Raw genomic sequence first — 22,925 nt, 5'->3', positions numbered from 1 at the left:
CCGAAGTGTGGTCTGAGCACTTCCAAAGGCCATATGCAATTGATCAGTGTTGGACAGGCCACATAAAGGGCCCGCTCCCCCTCTGCCCGACCAGGCCCGAGCCCGGTCCCTCAAGTGTCACACACCACCACTTCACGTTTGCCGTCCCCTCCGGGACCCCTGCCTCTGAACATATCGACCCCGTGGACCTGATCCACTACTGGCCCGCATGCCCAACCTGGGCGCCATCTTGGACACTACACCCCGAGGCCGCGTGGCCTCCGATCGACCCTAACCCTGGGCCTGGCCAGGCCTCCGACATCCCGGCACCACCATCCACCCAGGAGGTGAGCGGACTACTTGGCAGGTCAATGGGAGAAAGAGGTGTCGATGGCTCTCCCCCGCCAGGTAGCGCTCGCCCCCAGCCTCCCCGGGCGCTGGCTCCACCCCCCTGCTGGGTGTCTGAACTCCCTCATCCCGGACCTCCCGACCTCCAAGTGCGAGGGTCCGGACATCAAAGGGCATCAGCCCTATAACTGGGGCAGCTCCAGAGCAGGAAGGCAGTTGTATCCTGGAGTCGAGAGACGCAGAGAAGAACTCATCCTTGACGGACTACTGGCGCTGCCGTAGCCCTGCCTTGCGAACTATCGTCCTGCCTGCTGGCGCTGCCGCAACCTTCGTAACCTTCATCGTCGTCGGGACCTGCTGGCGTGGCCGCGGACCGTTTGTAATTACCATCTTCATCGGGACCTGCTGGCTCCGCCGCGGACCGTCGCTTTCTTCATCCACCTCGGGACCTGCTGGCTCCGCCGCGGCCCGACCATCTAGAACGCCGAGCTCGAGGATTGTGAGCTATTTCATCCATTGGTAACAAGACTGTCCCACTACCCTTTTCCCAACCCAGAGACCAGAATCGAGGGGACCCCTGAGTCCAGACCTCCTTGTATCATTTTACCGTACTTGAAGAATTGCCTATAAAGTATCGTTGAACCTTAACCTTGTGTGGCGTACGTCTGTGGGGGGGAAGTTACTTGTCTGTACGATCGCTGGAGGTGGCTCTCCCCGGAGACCTCTCCCCTTATCCTCGGCCGACCCTCCCGGTCCGTCTAACATTGGTGGCCAGCGGCGCGATCCGAATCACCGCATAATCGTACAGAGAGTAGCTCACCCCACGACGAAATCACGATGACAACCAAAGAAAGCGGACCCACCGAGAAATTTCAGATGGAGAAATTGGAAGAATACAGCCATCGTGAATTAAAACAATTCTGCATTGAACTAGGTATCGCTACCACCGGTTTAAGTACCAAAGATGATTTCAAGCATGCCCTGGAGTCCTGGGCAGAAACCGGGGCCGTCAGACCCCCGGACCAAAATACCGCAGCAGTAGAAAAAGACACCACGACCCCCGAGGAGCGAAGAACGGGTCTCTCGCAAAACGAGATCCAGGAACGAGAAAGAACACGACTACATGAACTAGAAATGGCCCGGCTCAAAATGGATGGTGAACTTAAGTTGGCCGAACAAAAACTGAGCTTAGAACATATGCGTCTCCGAGAAGAAAGAGAGGAAAAACAGAGACAAAGGGAGCTTGAGGAAAAAAGACTGGCATATGAACACGAGCGCAAATTAGCTGAGATAGACTTACGCAAACAGAACAAAGAATTAGGGGTGCCCGAGCAACCCCGCACCCCAGGGACAACCGATAAGAAGGTACACATCCCCAAGGATGTCGTACGAGAGTACTTCCGAGAGGACGACATCCAGCAATGGTTCAAGGCCTACGAAATCGCTATGACCGCTCACCGGATCGATCGAAGCGACTGGGGAGCCGGTCTATGGGGGAGATTCCTCAATGAGGGCCGCGATGCCCTGCTACAGCTCCCGGACCATCTGATGACCTCCTATGACCACATGAAAGCTGCCCTCCTCACCCGCTATGGGCTCACACCCGAGATGTACCGTAAGAGGTTCCGAGACTGCACCCGCATCCCGGGTACAACTTGGGTGGATTACGTGAACTATTTTAGCCGAGCCTTCGAAGGCTGGATCAAAGGAAGCAATGTCACAACTTACGAACAACTCTTCAATCTCATGGTGTGGGAGCATCTATCAAACAATTGCTTCATTGAGCTCCGGCAGCACCTCCTCGACAGCAAATTGACTGATCCACGGCAGCTCGCAGCCGAGGCTGACCGGTGGGAAATCACTAGAGTGGGCCGAAATGGATCCTATGAACAGAACCGGAACAACCACGGTCAGCACCGTCCCCGAGGAGGAGGTGGGGGCCAAGGACGAGGAAGAGACAACGCTCCGGCCGCCCCCGCTACCAGCACCACCCCCCCGGCCAACCGGGGCAGCACCCCGGCACGACCGGGATACAGAGCCAATGTCACGTGTCACCGATGCCAACGAGTCGGCCACTATGCAAACGACCCAAATTGCCCACAGTACCAGAGCCCAAGACCCCGCCAGGTGGCTGCTGCTGCCCTGGGGGAAGAACAGATCTCCGAAGAGCAGGAAGAATATGAGCAAGAGCATCAAGAATGGGAGCCAGCCGCCATGGCTCTAGCATGCTTAGGGGGGAAAGACATGGTCCCGCGGGTCCCCCTACCCGCTAACACCCGGAAGTACAGCCAATGGGTGAGCATCAATGGACGCCAGGCCGAAGCCCTCCGTGACACCGGGGCCAGTGTAACAGCCGTCCGCTGTCACCTGGTGACCCCCGAACAGTTCCTACCAAACATTCTCTGCCCTGTCCGTTCAGCCGATAACTCGGAGAGTCTGTGCCGAATGGCCTGCGTCCCTTTCGAATGGGGAGGGGTCTCCGGCATGTTGAAGGTGACGGTCCGAGATGATGCCCCCGTAGACTGCCTCCTGGGAAACGACCTTGAAAGCTCTCCGTGGGCAGCCGTAGAACGAAGAGAACACCTAGGGATGTTAGGCATCCCGGACTGGGCGTGCGTCACCACCCGGTCCATGGCCGCCCGTGCCAATCCCCGACCCGAGGAACCCGAATGGCCGGCGCCTCCTCCCCCGGTCGCTCCAGTCGAAGACACCGACCGTGCCGTCCCCCCAGAACCAGCTCAACCTCCGGACCTCGCTGGCCTCGACCAGTGGCATCAAGCGGGGGGGCCCACACAGGAGCAGTTTCGCCAAGAGCAGAAGACCTGTCCCTCCCTCGAGGGACTCCGCCAACAAGCCCTCGCCCAGAGCGCGGGGGATACCTCCGGAACACATTGGATCTATTGGGACAATGATCTGCTATACAGTGAACAAAGGATCGCGGAGTTGGGGGCCAGTCGAGTGCTAGTGGTGCCCCTCCGTTTTAGAGACTTCTTGCTAAACCTGGCCCACGATGTCCCCCTGGCTGGACACCTGGGTCAGGATAAAACTTACAGCCGCCTAGTGACCCACTTCTTCTGGCCTAAAATGAGGAATGATGTACTCCAGCATTGCCGATCTTGCCCCACGTGCCAAGCCAGTGGAAAGAGCGGCCGCAAACTAAAAGCCCCCCTGCAACCATTTCCAGTGGTCACCACCCCGTTCGAGAGGGTCGGGATAGACATTGTGGGGCCCCTGGACCCCCGTACAGCACAAGGACATCGGTTCATCCTGGTACTGGTGGACCACGCTACCCGCTACCCCGAGGCTGTTCCCCTGCGAACTGTGACAGCCCCGGTAGTCGGCCGGGCCCTGATGGGGATCTTCTCCCGTGTGGGCTTCCCCCGAGTAGTCGTCAGCGACAGAGGCACGAACTTTATTTCCAAATATATGAAGTCCCTCTGGCAACAGTGTGGGGTCACCTACCGATTCACGACCCCCTATCACCCTCAAGGGAACGGACTCGTTGAGCGGTTCAACCGCACGCTCAAAGGGATGATTGGGGGGTTGGAAGAGCCCCTCCGTCGCCAGTGGGATGTGCTGCTACCGTGCCTCCTCTTCGCATATCGAGAGGTCCCCCAGAAGTCCCTCGGCTTCAGCCCGTTTGAACTATTGTATGGACACCCAGTACGGGGGCCGCTCAGTCTAGTCAAGGAAGGCTGGGAAATGCCCCCTCTAAAAAACCCTCCAGATGTCTTCAAATACCTCCTAACCCTCCGCAACCAGACCCGACGGTTCAGAGAGCTGGCAAAAGCAAACTTGGAGGCCAGTCAAGAGGACATGAAAAAGTGGTATGACCAAAATGCCTCCTCCATCGAATTCGAACCCGGCCAACAAGTATGGGTGATGTCCCCCACCGAACCCTGCGCCCTACAAGACAAGTGGACGGGGCCCTTCAAAGTAGTCGAGCGCAAGGGCCCTGTCACCTATCTCATCGACATGGAATCTTCACGGAACCCCCTCCGGGTCCTCCACGCTAACAGGCTGAAACCCCATTTCGTGCGTTCAGAACTCAGACTCCTGACGGCCATTATCATTTCAAGGTCATGCCCTTCGGCATGAAGAATGCCCCAGCAACGTTTCAGCGACTCGTTAATCAGGTCTTGACCGGGCTCGAAGGATTCAGCGCCGCCTACCTAGACGACATCGCTGTATACAGCCACCACTGGTCCGACCACCTCCACCACCTCCGAGCGGTGCTACAGGCCCTTCAGCGAGCTGGCCTCACGGTCAAGGCCAGCAAATGCCAGATTGGGCAGGGGTCCGTAACCTACCTCGGACACCAGGTGGGAAGCGGCCTGGTGGCCCCTCTGCAGCTCAAGATCGCCCCCATCCAGTCCTGGCAGCCCCCCATCACCCAGACCGAGGTACGCGCCTTTCTGGGACTCACGGGCTACTACCGACGGTTCGTGAAGGACTATGGAACCATAGTGGGGCCCCTCACAGAACTCACGTCCAAAAATCAACCAAAGAAGGTCAACTGGACCCCAGATTGTCAAACAGCCTTCGAACAACTGAAGGCCGCCATGTGCTCTGCCCCTGTGCTCCAGGCCCCCGACTACAGCCGGGAATTCGTCGTCCAGACGGATGCCTCCGACCACGGCATTGGGGCGGTCCTGTCTCAATTGAACCCCGAAGGCCTTGATCAGCCAGTGGCCTTCATCAGCAGGCGACTCCTACCTCGAGAACAACGCTGGAGCACCATCGAGAGGGAGGCCTTCGCCGTGGTATGGGCCCTCAAAAAGCTCCGGCCCTATCTCTTCGGCACACACTTCCGGGTACAAACCGATCATCGACCCCTGCAGTGGCTGATGCAGATGCGGGGGGAGAACCCAAAACTACTACGTTGGTCCATCTCCCTACAAGGGATGGACTTCACTGTAGAACATCGGCCTGGGCCAGATCACGCCAACGCGGATGGCCTGTCCCGCTTTTTCCGCCTCGACGAGGAGAGTCCCCAAGAGGATGGGTGACTCTCCCCGCCTTCAGCTGGGGGGGACGCATGTTGGACAGGCCACATAAAGGGCCCGCTCCCCCTCTGCCCGACCAGGCCCGAGCCCGGTCCCTCAAGTGTCACACACCACCACTTCACGTTTGCCGTCCCCTCCGGGACCCCTGCCTCTGAACATATCGACCCCGTGGACCTGATCCACTACTGGCCCGCATGCCCAACCTGGGCGCCATCTTGGACACTACACCCCGAGGCCGCGTGGCCTCCGATCGACCCTAACCCTGGGCCTGGCCAGGCCTCCGACATCCCGGCACCACCATCCACCCAGGAGGTGAGCGGACTACTTGGCAGGTCAATGGGAGAAAGAGGTGTCGATGGCTCTCCCCCGCCAGGTAGCGCTCGCCCCCAGCCTCCCCGGGCGCTGGCTCCACCCCCCTGCTGGGTGTCTGAACTCCCTCATCCCGGACCTCCCGACCTCCAAGTGCGAGGGTCCGGACATCAAAGGGCATCAGCCCTATAACTGGGGCAGCTCCAGAGCAGGAAGGCAGTTGTATCCTGGAGTCGAGAGACGCAGAGAAGAACTCATCCTTGACGGACTACTGGCGCTGCCGTAGCCCTGCCTTGCGAACTATCGTCCTGCCTGCTGGCGCTGCCGCAACCTTCGTAACCTTCATCGTCGTCGGGACCTGCTGGCGTGGCCGCGGACCGTTTGTAACTACCATCTTCATCGGGACCTGCTGGCTCCGCCGCGGACCGTCGCTTTCTTCATCCACCTCGGGACCTGCTGGCTCCGCCGCGGCCCGACCATCTAGAACGCCGAGCTCAAGGATTGTGAGCTATTTCATCCATTGGTAACAAGACTGTCCCGCTACCCTTTTCCCAACCCAGAGACCAGAATCGAGGGGACCCCTGAGTCCAGACCTCCTTGTATCATTTTACCGTACTTGAAGAATTGCCTATAAAGTATCGTTGAACCTTAACCTTGTGTGGCGTACGTCTGTGGGGGGGAAGTTACTTGTCTGTACGATCGCTGGAGGTGGCTCTCCCCGGAGACCTCTCCCCTTATCCTCGGCCGACCCTCCCGGTCCGTCTAACAATCAGGAACAGGTCCCTCAGGCAGACCTCAGGGGTACGTCCTACACAGAACACCTATCTACAGAAGCCCATTTGGCCCAAATGCATAGTGGGGCAAACAATGCTTGCGAGGAAATAACGCTACTAGAGGTTAGCTCAGCGTTACAAAGATTACCAGCAGGAAAAGCGCCTGGGTTGGACAACCTCCATGGAGATATGTTTCGGGATGAACCATTAATTTGGGGCCCATATTTTCTAATATTATTCAATGCCATTAGGAAGGGCATGCCCATCCCTGAGACTTGTGCCGGGGCTGAGATTGTACCAATCTTTAACAAGCATTTACAATGCAATAGGTCTCGCATTATTAAAGTTTGAGCTATTGGTGTTGCATTATTTAGCAATGCCAATAGCTCAAACTTTAATAATGCGAGACCTATTGCATTAAAAATGCTTGTTTATTATGGTCGTTCAGTTGTATATAATACTTTCGTGGTCATATATAAGGTAACAAAAATGCTTCTGACAGTTCTTTATTATTACTTTTTAGCATGCTGCAGACGTCTGTACAGCACAGCTTAAAGACATAGGCAAAGTCAATATCACTTGCTAAACACGTACAAGGTCCCAAAGGTGAGACCTATTGGCTATGCCAATGCTTGTTTAAATGGTTCACGCGCTCTTGTAAAACTCTCAGCCCCCTTCCTGGCAGTCCCATCTATCTCTACATCAACCCCCCACCCCTCTTCCGCTGCCATACATCAGCAATCACTAGCTGCCCCTCCCCCACTCTCCTCCCCCAGCAAACAAGGTGGCATCAGCACAATGGAGCTCATCTGAGAGTCAGGTGAGTTGGAGGGGGGGGGGGTGAAGGTGTTTGTGCTCAGACGCCAGTCACTGCTGTTCTTAGCACTCAAAAGTGCCCCCCCCTGCCTCATTCTATTCAGCAGCTGAGGTGCCACATATGTGTCCACCCAGGGCGCTATCCGAGCAAGGGGCGGCCCAGCCTCCTCGTGATATGAGCCGAGACCCCGAGAGCCCTCTTTTCATAACTTCTCCTTTCGAGGCAAACCCTTCGCAAACATCTCAGGAATGATTAGAGCCCGAGGCGCGGGCCCCAGAGACAGGCGCGCTCATCACAGCCCTGTCTGCTCATAAGATGCTGTTATTAGCAGCAGCCTCCACCGGGCGCGAGGATGCGCGAGGCCGAGCGCGCTCCCAGGTAAACGGGGCAATTACTGCACGTGGGACACTATCACTTCTGGTCCGTGGGCACTTCGCATTTAAATTCAACAATTACTCCCAAGTCCTAACCCGCCCCCGGGTCCCCGTCTGGGTCCAATCAGAGCGGAGGGCTCGTTCAGGAGTGTTTGCTTTGGAACAAAATCAGTTTGAATTATTAAGCTTAAACTGTATTTACCAATATTGCCGCTCGCTGCTGCTCATGACGTATAAGTATTGCTGGCATTTCCCAAACATCTGGCTAAGTAATATGCAATGTTGGATTCAGATGCAGGAGTGGCAGTGTACAGACCAATCAGTAAATTACTCAGGAGACTCGAGGCGCTACCTAATCTGTCTGCTGCCAAATAAATAATTACACGCACCGCATTTGAGGTTTTTGTCCAGGCTTGTTGTGACTATGTGATTGGTCAGTCCGAGATGTTCTTTTCCTGCCCTCGTCTGTGATTGGTCAGCATTCACGATGTTTCACCTGTACTGTGTCACTGACCAGTGGCCGCTGGTGACATTTGAAAGTGGTGTGCCGGCAAATTATTGCCGGCTCGCATGGCAGCAAGTGAGCGTAGAAAGTGAGCCCGTACAACCTCCGGGGCCTCGGGGGAGAACATATTGAAACGAGAGAGCTTTCAAAGTTTACAAATTCCAAATTATTAACAAAGCGGAAATAGGACTCCAAAAAGGAAAACATTATGGAATCCCTAAAGGCAAAAAGACTAATATTGCATTGCGAATTCGAGGGTGCCTACCGCTGTTGCCCCCAAAAGAAATCACTGCCGCAGCCCTGCTCCGTGAAAACCGGAAGTCAGGCACTTTTGGCCGAGACGGCGGCGGGGCCTGTAATCCAGCAGGAAGTTCCGCCCGCCGCCGCCGAGGAAGCAGTGAAGCCGGCCGACTCCGACCAGCGCTGCAGAGGAGACACGCCGAAAGAGCCCGGTGAGTGGGAGGGGAGGGTGGTGTACGTGTGTGTGTCTGTTCGAATGTGTTTGCGCGTGGGTCTGCGTGTGTGTATGCAGTGTGTGTATGCAGTGTGTGTGGCTGGGTATGTGCGCATGCGTGACTGTGGAGTGTGTTTGCGCAAGGGAATGAGACACGAGAGGGGCAAGGCGACGTGCGCGCCCACGAGGTGAAATCCGCGTCTGCGCTCGTGCCCCTCTCGTGTCCACTCTCTCAAATACGGGCAACATTAGTTGTCTTCGCTGACAGCTTGCAATGCTTCGCATTGCAAGCTACGTCAGCTCGCCCTAAAAAGGGTTCTCCGCTACTACCAGCAAACTATAGACCGATCAGTTTGATCGATGTCACACAAAAACGGTTTGCTAGGGTAATATTGGATCGGATCCAGGGCTGGATGGAAGAAAATGATATCATCAACCCATATCAGGCAGGATTCAGGAAAAACACCTCCACAATAGACCAAGTATTCAGATTTCAACTCATCTCCTGGAAGACAGTACCAATAGAGGGTGGCAGCCTCTATTTGATATTTGTGGGCCTGAAAACTGCCTTTGATCTTGTCCCCAGACCCAAATTGTGTTTTTTTTAAAGAGATATGGGGATTCCTGTTACCTACTAGACATACTGATTAGGTTGCATGACAACATCTATGCCAAAGTCAGATGTGGCAGGGGAGGCGAATTGACCGATAGACTCTCAGTTGGCAGAGGTGTAAGGCAGGGCTGTGTGCTCGCACCTACCCTGTTTTGCCTCTTTGTCAACGCACTAATCCCGCTTCTGGCTGAGGTAGCAAACAACGATGCCCCAAAGTTAGCAAACACCAAGGTGGCGGCATTGATGTTTGCTGATGATACCCTCCTCCTATCAAAGACACCAATGGGCATACAGAGGCTACTGGATAGCTTCTCCCTATTTTGTAGTACCAGGGGTTTGGCGATAAATACTGCTAAAACTAAATTCATGATGGTCAACCCTCCAAGACAACTCGTCCTAACCCACAACCGAATGGCACTCATCTGGAGAGGGTGTCTGTATTTGAATACCTTGGCGTCACCCTGTCAGAAGACTTGCAGTGGGCACCACAAATAGCCAAAGCCAAGCTTAAGCTTTCACAGGTTGCGGGGAGTATAGCCAAACTAGCCAGGGAGTCACCTTTTAAACTCATTGGTCCCACGCTTGAAATGTACAGGGCTCAAGCGCGTGGTGCAACTTTGTATGGGGCGGAACTATGGGGGCATTCTTCGCTCTCTACTCTAGTTACAACTGAAAATAGATTCTTAAGACAAATGATGGGCCTCCCGGCAAGTACCCCGCTAATCCCTCTGCGCCTAGACTTGGGTATACCCCCGATCGAGGATGAGATTGCTCTAAAACCGTTGATGTTTTGGCTAAGACTCTTGGCAACTCCCGAATTGGCATCATATCAGGCAGACACAAACAAGCTTTTATCCTATCCAGGCTTGTTGAAAAGGGTCCCTTGGTTTGCCCATGTAAAGCATGAGTGTGAAAAACTTGGTCAGCCCTATATGTGGAGCATCCGAGTGACACCTGCCCATCAGTCCCCTGCGCCTTAGTGCCCAAGACAAGACTTTCCGTACTTTAAAGCTTGAAGCATTGCAAGCAAACCCCAAACTAGGCGCCCTTACATTATAGCTCCTTGCAGTGAAGGACGATTATAAGTTAGAAATATTTATGGATGATATCCTCCCCCAGGCTGCAAGAAAGCTGTATGTGCTGTTCAGACACAGTACCTTGCCTGTACGCGTGGTCACTAACAAATGGGCCGGACAGAAAGAGGAGGGTTGCCCTGTATGCATTACACAAGAAGAAACAGAAATGCATGTTTTATTTTTCTGCCCCGGCTACCAAAAAGGAAGACGTTATTGGCTAGTGCAGCTCTGTCGGAACCTGGGTTTTGAGCACTGTAGGGAGGCTCTTCGGGTTTTAAAATATGACACATCTAAACCTATTGTGTTTGCTGTTTCAAGATATTTAAACACAATATGGCACAGGAGGTGGGCTTTTATTCAGAAGGGTAAAAATGCATAAAATGTGTACCAGCAGCATACTTTTAACTGTGATTATTATCTGTTCCGTTTTTGTCAGATACTTATTTTAGTAGTAGATTATCTTGTACATAGAATTGTAAATAGTATTAATTATTCTTGTCATTTTAAATTATTTATTCAATCATTGCTGCTACTTTCTTTACCTGATGACCGACTGCACCACATCAATTGATATAAATTCTTCCCGCAGGTCCTTTTAATGCCTCCCCTTTCCCTCCTATGGCAAATTGGTAAAACCTATTGCATTCGTTTCTAAATTGGGATTTGTATCTTAAATGGAGTGTTCTTTTTTAACTGACATATTGTATTTTTATCAACGTCTGTATTCTATGTTTGTGCTTACTTTTTATGGTCCTGGTGACCGAAATAAAAGTTATTGATACGTGAAACGAAATTATTTCTTAAATGTGGGTTCTGGGAGGATTTAACTGATCTATTTTTACATCTACAGACTTCGACCTCAGCATTAATAGAAGAGCCTAATTTCCACTCCAATATGATCAAACTGTCATTTTTAATCCTATTGGAAAGGCTGACTACTGTATTGTTTTCATATTCTGTTTGCTCTGACCTCTTCCTCCAAATCTGACAACAATTCCAGATTTATTGGCCTTTGATTTCTTGCTTCCTCATTCAACTTTCTTTGTCTTGTGCCTCAAGGTAGTTCTAAGTCACCTTTCCATTGTCCAACTTTTTTTGCAAATTTTTCCTCTTTTAGGGTCCACATTCACTCTTCTTACTTCCAAACCCTCTTGGGGTAAACTATTTTTCTCATTCTTTGTCCCTTTACACGCCTGCAAGCTCAATGTTTTCAAGGTATCTTGGGTTTTGCTGTTATTTATTGTCAAACCAGTATTAGCAAACCATGTTTGCAACATTACTAGCAAAACAATTGGTGCAACTTCAGAACGGGCGCACTAGACAACTATCCAATCAACACACAATTACTGATGGCGGCCATATGCATAATTCATGAGTGATGATATACAGATCCTTGGGATAATTCAAACGCCAATGTTGAAACCGGTGGTTACTCAGAGAACTGCGGTAGCATTAAGATCCCCAATCACCTTGAGCATGTTTAGTAGACCTAATGATCCAAGAGACAGACGTTGCTTATGATCCTCAAAGCAAATAATATCACAGTGTTATGTGGAGGTCTAACCTGATATATAAGTTATTTGGTCAATCTGCATATAATCAATTTAAAGCTGTGGTTGCAAATTATTACCGCACCAACCAGCTGGTAGGTGAGGGAACAGAGGAAGGATGTAGACATTAAGAGTTGACAGCCATTAAGAAAATACAAAAAAGTCTTACCCAAGCATAGTTAAATTTTTCTTGTCTGCAAATACGATCAATCATTATAGTTTCATCTCGTCGCTCCTGCATCTTCTTCCTAATTCTATTAAAAAGAAGTGAGATTAGTATTTAGTATTATGCCTTCTTACAATAAAAAAGCATACAATTTCAGTAAGGTGACTCCATTACTCCTGGTCAATAGGCTTGCTCCGGTAACCAGCGGGCACACTGCTAGCAGCACTAGGATCAGAAACTGCTTCTCAAAGCAGCCACCATAAAGCCTACTTCAACGCACTCCTATGAGCTGGCTCTCTCCTTCTCGAAACCTGAGGTACGCGAACAGTAAAGTATGTGAGATAAGCAAGAGAAGAAAGGCGGCATCAAAAGTCAATGACTTACGCAAAAATATTTTTTAAGACCTCTTAGCTTAACAACTCGCTGCTTCAACAGAAGGCAGTGACTACAGAATGTGTGCAGGGTAGCCCATGTTGGCACATTGAATGTGCCGGACAGATACATGACATGAGAATTTAGGGTAGGGTGGCCCTAAGCATTCAAGAGCCCCCAACCCTTCGGGCAGGGGGGGCATTCAGGCAAAGGCCAATGAATTTACATGAGGTATGAGACTCAGGGAAGACTCTTCAGATTCTGCAGGGGGTCCCATCATTTTGCGTTATGCCACTGAAAGTGCACAGTCATTTAACAGAACAACATGCCATACATGGAGTGTTAACTAGAGAAAAGGAGGTGATCCATGGGGTGAGAGTGGTTATGGATGTACTCCCGAATGTGACAAAAAGCTGTTCAGAAGAAAAGAGGCCCCGGATTTTGTCCAGACAGCACTGAGGAGTGTGTCTGACATCAATGTTATGCACCAACTCCGATGTAATAAGATGTGCAGAATGAAGGATGGGAGGCAGATCCCGCAGTTCCAGTCCCAAGAGGCTCTTTCTTTGAAAGTCTTGTGCATAGATGGGTAAAGGAGATTCTGAATCCATCTGTGAGTGAGCCTTCCTTTGGGGCCAGCAGATGCAACGGGCCAGTCTTGGGAAGTCTTAAGATGTACCTCCAAGTGCCAGTAGAGGGCTGAAACAAGACTTTATTAGGACACGAGTGACTGCAGTTGGTGCTCCCTCTCCAGTCAGTATACAACTGACTCCCAAGAGAGAGCCCAGCAGTCATAGAGCACAGGAATGTTAGAACACAGGCACTATTACATTCTAGCTTACATCTACAGACACGTTTGCCAATAATGAACACAAGTACAACACAACTTCTTCCCTTTACAGAAATAAAACACACTTGGCAGAATACAGTTACAGTAAAGAAACATAATGTACATAGATACACATAATATTATGCACTGCAAATATAATCATTTAAATGTCTTGGTGGTACCCAAAGTCTTGGCGGCCTGTGTTCTCTGATCCTCTGTGCTCCATCCACATGACCTTCACCATTACTCTCTCTCAACTGACTCCTGGGCCTTCTTTCCCAAAACATCAGCATCCTCCATCATTATAAAGTGACTGCAGTTCTCCTCTGCTTCTGTTCCTCTCACATACAATTCTCCTCTTTTCACATTCCATCGCTCTCCATTGTTCAAGATAAACAATTTGTATACTTCTACTCTAAAGAGACCTCCTTCAATGCTTCCAGGCTTTCAATTAAATTAAATCACCCACTTTTATTTTCCACCACCTTTCTCATTTAACTTGTATGTAGTCTTATTTCTTGACTAGTCAAAACCTTCATCCATGCTTTTGACATATTTGTATTGGTCGCTGCCCTCTCATCACACTGAAAGGGATTATTTTCGTAACACTGTTCTCTGTGGTGCGATATGCCCATACCAGAGCATTCACCATTACCCTAACATTACTTCTCCTTTCAATCTCTATTTCAATCACCCCCTTCACCCTGCGATTAGCCCTCTAAACAACGCAGTTGGCCTGTGGGTTGTACAATGAGGTGCAGGAATGTAAAATGCCACAAACATCAAGTATCTCGTCATTTCCTCAGACGTTTGCTGAGTCCCAATAATTTATCAAGTTCACTGGGTAGCCTTCCTCTCTGAATCCATCCTCCAATACTTTGATGGTACATCGCACCACCCATTCATTCACATCCTGATCCATGCCTGGCCACCAGAAATTAATGCGTAATCTCTTCCTTGTCAACGTTTGCCCCAAGTCGCCTTCGTGTGCCATTTTGAAAAGTTCAAATCTTAAACACTCTAGGGGTACAAATTAGTCACCTCTTGATATGTACTTACCATCACATACTAACAGCTCACCCACTATATTGACGTAAGGTCTCACAGCTACTGGCACTGCACTCACTCGCCTACAACCCTTCAAGCTCATGTCCATGACTTGCTGCAACACTTTATATTTTCCCATGCTCTCAAAGCACTGTTCATTCCCAGTGGCTCCTTGACTTCACACTACCAAGTCATATACACTTGCAACAGCGCCTTCCTTATTGAATGCTTCTATTTTCGCCGTGTTCACATCCTGTCATGGCAGTGGCAACCTGGACAAGCCTTCCGCCTGAGCATTCTTCACCCTGTATGTACTCCAACCTATATTGACATTCTTGTAAGCTAGCTGCTAGCTGAGCTAATCTCGCAGACCCATTTCCTGCTCCACCTAGCAGCAGAATCTTTAGAAACGGTTTGTGGTCAGTACGCAGAATCATAGAAAACCCCCACAAGTGCATTCTGAAAAATTCTGCTTCCCATACAAGAGCCAATGCCTCCCTCTCTACAACCGAATAATTCCTCTGCGTTTGTGATAATACAGCACCCACCCCTACAGCACTAGCATCTACTGTAAGGATAGGTTTGAGTTTGGTACAAAAGGGGTCAATACTTTGACAGAAGAAAGATTGTTTTTAATGTTTTCAGAAGATTTCTTTCGATCTGCTCCTCACACATATTTGCAACCTCTCTTCAACAATTATTTGATATTCTCCATCTTTTCTGCAAAATGTTTTATGAATTTTGCATAGTACTCAATAAGTCCTAGAAAGGGCTTCCGCTGATCCTTATCAGTTGGAACAGGTGCTTTTCTTACGTCTTCTAGAAGATCTTTTTTTGGTTGAACACGCAAGGCAAACAGTGTGTACCCCAGATATTCAACCTGCTAAACACTAAACTTGCATTTTACTTGGCAGCTTTCCACTCTGAATGCTTCTTCTAACTCTTTGATGGTATTTTTTGCAGTAATTTCTCGCATAGATTTCACTACAAGCCATCTGGAGTACACATCTACCATTGCAAACCTCAACTCAGATAAAACTTTTCACATGGGTCCTATAAAATCCAAGCATACAGTGTGTCATGGCAGTCCTGGATCCGCTATCACTCCCATAACTGATTGCCCACCCACTTTAAACCTTTCCTCTCTTTCCTTACGATCCATACATAGCATCACCTATTCAGTCACATCCTGATTCATTACTGGCCACCAGAAATTCTCACATAATCCAATCCTTGTCGAAAATCCTAAAATGTACATCCAAGAGCCAGTAGAGGGTTGGAACAAGACTTTGGGCACGATTTAGATCTTGGCAGGCGGGGTACTCTGTCACAACGGTGACAAATATCCCATTCGCTGAAATATAAATCCCATAGGATATAATAGGATTTTTATTTCAGAGAACGGGAAATCCGTCACTGTTCTAACAGAGTACATGTCGACCACGATCTAAATCAGGCCCTTTATTTGGACACAAGTGAATGCAGTTGGTGCTCCTTCTCCAGCCAGCAAAGAGAGAACCTAGCAGGAATAGTCCATGTTACAATGCATGCGTTTACAACGCATGCCATAACAGCACGGTCATTACAACGACTGCTTTGTTACATCGCGTACCATTACAATGCAAGTCGGAACAAAAAACTTGCTGTGGGCGGGGCGCTGGATTTTGGAATAGTATAATTTACTATTCCAACTCCAGTCTGTGCAAAAGTAGAGAGGGTGCTGGATGTTAAATCCAACACCCTCTGCCCCCTACAGCAAGTCGTTGTTCCGACTTACGTTGTAATGGTATGTTATGTTAATGTTAATGTTAGTAGGTATTTGTGAGCGCTCGTACGCCCAGGGGCTTCATGGCGCTATAGAAAGGAACGAACGCAAAGGTCACAGAAGAGGAGGAGCAGCTCAGCAATAAGCCTGATTGAAAAGCCAGGTTTTCAGGGAATGTCTGAAGCTGAGGATGTTATCATTCAGTTTCAGATGAAGGGGAAGGGAATTCCAGAAACCAGCTGCAAGATGGTCAAAACAGCTGCCTCCCAGACGTTTCCTCTTATAAGGTGGGACAGTCAGAAGGGATTTGTGGATAGACCGGAGGTTGCGGGAAGGAGTGTATTTCTTAAACATGTCTCTGATGAACAGGGGGCCAGAGTCGTGCAGAGATCTGAATAAAATACACCCTGTTTTAAAAGCCACGCGCTGCTCCACGGGCAGCCAGTGTAGCTGTTTCAGGCCAGATCTAACAGACTGCCTCTTGGAGAGGTTCAGGAGGAGTCTAGCAGCCTGGTTCTGGACCAGCTGAAGGCGTTTTAGCTCTCCAGCTTGAATGCCAAAATAGAGACTGTTGGAAAAATCTAGTCTGGACAGAACCAGGGAGATGACAATCTGAGTGAGGGCAGCTGGGGAAAAGAAGCTGGCGATTTTCTTGATTTTCTTCAGCTGGAAAAAACTAGCTGAGACAACTGCTCCTACTTGTTTTTTGAGAGAGAGGTCCTCGCTGATGTATATCCCCAAACTCTTGACTGAGGAGGACTTGGATGGGGGGGCTCCCATACTGGAAGGCCAAAAGCTAAGGTTCCAACTAAGAGCACTCTGCCCCGGCAAGACCATTTCGGTATGCGATGTAACAACGCAGTCATTGTATTGGCATGCGTTGTATCGCATGCGTGGTAAACGATGTTTACCACCAAGCAGAGTCACAGAACATAGGAATGTTAGAATACAGGCACTATTACATTCTAGTTTTAAACTAAAGGTACTTTTGCCATAAATGAACTAAGTACACAAGTAAAACAGGAAGCTTGATGGCCTAGGTGAAGCTCATAAAGAATAACATTGGTCGATTTCTACAGGCTAAATCCTCTCTATGTATGTATGTTTATAGAAAACATGAAGATTGCAAACAAAAAACGTCTCCTTTAGGCCAGACCTAATAAGGGAAAGTGCATAAATATGCATCTGTATAGACGGAAAGGACGTGGATGCAAATGATGTGTAATCAGGTAGTCACACTGCCCACACAAGAGTCGTATAACTGCGAGACGCAGTTTCCGGTCCTACCTCAGGGCAGGCACACAGATTAGAAATCGAAATGCGCCAAAATATAAAAGCAAATACTCTGCCTGCTGAAACTGAAAATGTATTCGCTCAATTGATCCTTATTAACAGTCACAAAAGATCAACAGAGTATAAGAAACAGTTAAAAAGTACTTGACAGCTGCGGTCAGAAAATTTCTAGTGACATGATTTTCCCACAGTAAGTGAAGAAATCGCCGATTAAAAGGTTTGGAAAATGCATTTTGTCTTCCAGCAATAATTTAACAAGCATTGGCATAGCCAATAGGTCTCGTTTTTGGGACCTTATAGTATTTAGTTATGCAGCGGAATATCCCTGGTGCAACAACAACAACCGTTGCATGGCTAAACACTTATAAGGTCCCCAAGGCGAGACTTATTGGCTATGCCAATGCTTGTTGTGTACGATGGAGACAGAGGGGAGTCCCCTAGGGGAAGGGTATGCTCACGGGAGTGCGTACACCTGCCGTGTCAGGTGAGAATGCACCTGGCTAGAGAGACAAGTGAGGGTACCCCAATAAGAAGTAAGGTTATACCCGCGGTGGTTTGTGAAGGCACTTACTTAAACGTATTGGTATACCGGAGGGGAGCAGATAGCAGTACACTTATGGAGAGAGCTGCTTCCATGGGGCATTTGAGAGTAATCACGGGAATGGATAAACCTGCAAAGGACAGGCGAGTACACCTGAGGAGAGGTGTACAAGCAAGGACAGGTGAGTGAAATTCTGGAGGGATAGGTGTAGACTTGATGGATGACTTATACTCGCAGGTACACCTCTCCTCAGGTGCATCTGCAGGGAGCAGACACTAGCAATCACTGGGGTGAATATACTGCTGAGGGACTATAGATGGGCACACCAGCAGATTCATGGAGTGGACTCATGTCTGAGGCTGGGCCTAGGAGCCGCACCAACACTAGATGTGACATGTATTTCTCGCAGCAAGCCAAGTAAGATAATAAAAAAGTCATTTCTCCAACATCCCTGTTTCAAACACACATAGCCTATAGTTCTTTCTGTAACATTTATTAAAATAAACATCTAATATCAGGAGACATTCAAAAACACATCTGTGCCCTAACGATATTGCAGTGCGTCAGCTGAGAAATTCAGCACTTTGCCATACATGACGCAATGAAGTACATTAGTGAAACCAAGTGACCACTGGGGGTTCACCAGGTGTTTTATGGATTCGTGATAGTCATGTGAAGTGCAGAAGGGGCTTTCATGTATGTGTTCTGCATTAAGTTCAAACAGATAACCACATTTTAACTCGGCCGTCCTACGTTCAACAACTGTGTTTGTAGCAGGGAGGGCTGGAGCAGTGCCTGTGGTGCTTGTCATGGCTCAGTTTTGGATCAAGTCCTCCTGTGTTACAGCTGAGCGTTCACACTTGGAGAGGTATCGCTGCAACCAGCGGGTCAGAGTAGTCACAGGGATGGGACCACCTTCAGAAGGACAAGTGAGAGTCCACCTGGGGAAATCTAAAATCAAATAGTGCAAGGACGCGGTGTCGTTTTCAGGGGGGGTAGCGAGGGCGCAGTAGGATAATACACACAGGGGACATGTGGGAGCAATCGCCGAGACAAGCATACTGGGTGGGTGGGGGGGGGGGGTGCTTGATCTACATTGGTATATTTACAACAAGGGGTGGTGGACCGGTTTCTGGCATTACAGCCGTCTTCGGCCCGGTTTGCTTGAATCCTGATGGTGCAATGAGCAAGGGACTCATGTCTGAGTATACCCTTCCACGCTTAGGGTGGACAAAAATATTTACAACAAGGGGTGGTGAGGGACAGAGTCTCTGAATTAAGCAGAAAACTCTCACCCAGTCAAGAGATCAGGGCTAGATCCAACACCGTTTTTTAGCTCACTGCACCATCCCAGTTTCAGAACCTGGCTGTATGCAAATTAGTCTGTTCCTGTCCCAGTGCATGATGGGAACAGGGCAAACCAAACTACAAAAGCCAATTCTTACACTGGTAAGGAAACAAGCTCCCGGGGACCGGTTTCTGGCATTACAGCCGTCTTCGGCCCGGTTTGCTTGAATCCTGATGGTGCAATGAGCAAGGGACTCATGTCTGAGTATACCCTTCCACGCTTAGGGTGGACAAAAATATTTACAACAAGGGGTGGTGAGGGACAGAGTCTCTGAATTAAGCAGAAAACTCTCACCCAGTCAAGAGATCAGGGCTAGATCCAACACCGTTTTTTAGCTCACTGCACCATCCCAGTTTCAGAACCTGGCTGTATGCAAATTAGTCTGTTCCTGTCCCAGTGTCAGATGTCATCGCGCCTCAAGGAACCAGCGAATATCGAGGGGGAAAAACTACAGTTCCCAGAAGGCTTAGCGGGCGAAAGGCGGAGCATAAATAGCTGCTGCTTCCGGGAGCCGGTGTCGGATATTCCGGTTCGTGTTTCCATTGTGTTCCAGGCGACTCTTCAGTGAAACGAGTTCTGAGCTGTTGTTGTGTCCTTAGCAGGTTGGTGCGTTCATTTCCGACGCTGCTTGTCAGTTCCGTGTCCTCCGTTGGCGAGCCTTGTCACGGGCTCTTGCGGAGTACACGCTTTGTTTTGGCTTCTTCCCGTGTCCTCCGTTGGCGAGCCTTGTCACGGGCTCTTGCGGAGTACACGCTTTGTTTTGGCTTCTTCCCGTGTCCTCCGTTGGCGAGCCTTGCCACGGGCTCTTGCGGAGTACACGCTTTGTTTTGGCTTCTTCCCGTTTCCTCCGTTGGCGAGCCTTCTTGCCCCGGCTATTGCGGAGGAAACTGTTGTTTACCTTTCGTTATAAGACCCTCTGTTGGACAGCCTTCTTGCACCGGCTATTGCAGAGGGTCTTCATTATCATATTCCTTTTGCGGGGACATAGAGATTACCTCCTCGGACTTCAAGAGCATACAGGTAACCTTTGTCTCCAGTGTTTGTGGGTGACGTAACCCTTACATTTGCTTTTGGGAGAGTAACTGTATAACTGCTTACCTTCTACAAAATCCATAGACTTGGATATCCGTTTCTTCAGGGCTCTGAAGAGCAAGCGTAGGGTACGTAGTGTTGTTTTCTTTCCCTCATATCAGTACGCACTAGTGCAGGGTCATAGGAGGGGTGTTTTATTATCGTGTTTTATATTTACAGGGGAAGGCAAGAACCGGCTGATGTACGTAATCTCAGTATAGAGAGGCATCTTCTGAGTTCAGGCAGTCAGCGTTCTACATACAGGTATAGCTGGGTAGAGTCTGAGTGGTATTGTGCTTATAGTGTATACCTATAGAATTTACACCAATCCCGTGTTTGTTTCTGTCTTCACAGCTCTCCCTCCCTGCTGTCCCCATCCTATCCTCCCTGTTTATTATTTTAGCCCTCACCTGATCCTTCTCTAGCCCACGGCTATTACAGCATTCTGGGCTTGGATAGATCTGGAGGTGGCCTACTTGTACCACGAACTGATCCTGAGGACGGAGAGGATAACAGAATATCCGACCCAAGCAAATTAGTCCTCCCGATCAGTTTAGGGTGATGGCTACTCTGGACGAGGTGATGGCAGCATTGGTTGTGGTGCAATCTGAATTGATAGCATCCAGACAAGAGAGTACGGAATTAAGGAACCGTTTGGATACCATCCAGAAAAATCCCTTTAGCGCTGGGGCTTCAGGGTCTGGTACTGCAGGGTCAGTCGTGGTGGAGATACCTCCCAGCATTCCGTTAGCAACTCCAGAACGATTCAATGGTGATGCTGGATCAGTGCAAGTATTTATGACGCAAGTCTTAATGCACTTTTCATGCAAACCTCGGTCCTTCCCTACCAATCAGTCTAAGGTGGCGTTTGTCATCTCGTATTTAGTAGGAGAGGCGGCTCAATGGGCGGTTCCCCTGGTGCGGAAAAATGACCCAATGTTACATGATTGGGACGCCTTCCAAACAGAATTCACAAAGGTTTTCGATAGGAGAGCTGATACTTACACGGCAGATAAAGAACTATTAGGCCTACGTCAAGGGAATCAGGACCTGGTAACCTACTTGAATACATTTAGACGCTTAGTAGCGGAAACTAAGTGGCCTGAAGCCAAACAAGCGTCAATCTTTCATCAGGGGCTGACCGATGAGATGCAGGACATAATCGCTCAAATCGACCCTCAACCAGTGACATGCGAAGACCTGATTAATTTAGTATTAAGGCTAGACCATAGAATGAAGAATCGTAAAGGGGGTGGTGGAGCAAAGAACCGTCCCGTTCCCTCTTCCGTGACAGTAAAGACCCCGGATAGTTCGGTATCGCATGCAGCTGAGCCTATGGATATAGGAGCAGTTCGCGCTGCTTTGACCTCCGCCGAAAAGGAACAAAGACGCAAGATGGGCCTTTGTCTTTATTGTGGCAAAAAAGGACATTATGTTAGGGAATGTCCTGTCAAACCCAAATTTTCTAAATTTCGCTTAAATAGGGGGGTGTCAGCGGCCTCTGAGAAACCGGCGGAAAACTGAAGAGCTCCGGGGGTGTTGAAGGGGTTCCTTGGAGTCAGAGTATTGTCCCTTCCATGTTGAGTATGGTTGTAGGAGCACAACATTTATTCATCAAGATAGTCTTAATGATAGGTATGATTGAGGTACATACACAAGCCATGGTGGATTCCGGGGCTACGGGGTTCTTCATGGATGCGAAAGAAGCCGAACGGTTAGGGATTCCACTAATCCCCAAGGAAGACGGTACTGATGTGTTTGCAGTAGATGGGAGAAAATTAAACACAGGACCCATTAGTTACCAAACGACTTTAACTGAAATGAGATTCGATGGTCATAGAGAACAAGTGTCTTTCAGCATTATAAAGGCACCACAGTATGGGGTGATTTTAGGTATTCCCTGGCTGAAAAAACACAACCCTGACATCAATTGGGAAACCGGTGATATAACCATGAATTCTGCTTATTGTGAAGAGCATTGTTTTAAGTACGCACAATGTCCTTCGTTTGCTTTGGCAGGTGGGGGTTTCATAGCTACGGCCGCAGAAAAGGCAGTACTTCTCCCAAGGGCATATCAGGACTTTGCAGGGGTGTTTGACGAAGTAAGAGCTGAAGAATTGCCCCCACATAGGCCTTATGATTGCCAAATCGAGTTAGTTCCAGGGGCGGTGATTCCTAAGGGACGGCTGTATGCACTAACAGAGCCAGAGAACGCCTACTTGAGAACCTATCTCGACAAGTTGTTAGAACTAGGGTTTATACGTCCCTCAAGATCCCCAGCGGCATCCCCTTTGTTTTTCATCCCTAAGGCTAATGGGGATCTGAGAGCCTGTGTAGACTTTCGAGCCCTCAACGCGGTTACAATCAAGAACAGATACCCGTTGCCGTTAATACACGTCTTACTGGAACAAGTAAAGAAAGCCAGGGTGTTCACCAAGTTAGATTTAAAGGGTGCTTATCATCTGGTGAGAATGCGGGCAGGGGATGAATGGAAGACAGCATTCCAGACCAGGTATGGGTTATTCGAATACCTGGTCATGCCCTTCGGGCTCTGCAATGCCCCTGCTGCATTCCAGTTTTTTCTAAACGATGTGTTGCGAGAGATATTGGACAGGCATGTCATCGTATATATAGACGATATCCTCATCTATTCAGAATCCGAGGACATGCATATACAGCATGTCAAGTC

General features: G+C 49.4%; 1 protein-coding gene across 1 annotated transcript in view; it reads right to left on the bottom strand.

The window, feature by feature from the left end:
• Positions 1–22,925, bottom strand: part of SNAPC3 (small nuclear RNA activating complex polypeptide 3) — a 262,056-nt gene that overhangs the window by 91,428 nt on the left and 147,703 nt on the right. Inside the window, exon 3 of the mRNA XM_086961406.1 lies at positions 11,974–12,058. Coding sequence (XP_086817532.1) covers positions 11,974–12,058 — 85 coding nt within the window. The remainder of the gene's footprint in view (positions 1–11,973; positions 12,059–22,925) is intronic.

The sequence above is a fragment of the Lissotriton vulgaris genome, chromosome 3_1, assembly GCF_964263255.1.
Source record: "Lissotriton vulgaris chromosome 3_1, aLisVul1.2, whole genome shotgun sequence".
NCBI lineage: Eukaryota > Metazoa > Chordata > Amphibia > Caudata > Salamandridae > Lissotriton > Lissotriton vulgaris.
The sequence above is the reverse complement of the archived record's forward strand: the minus strand, read 5'-3'. Positions and strand labels throughout refer to the sequence as shown.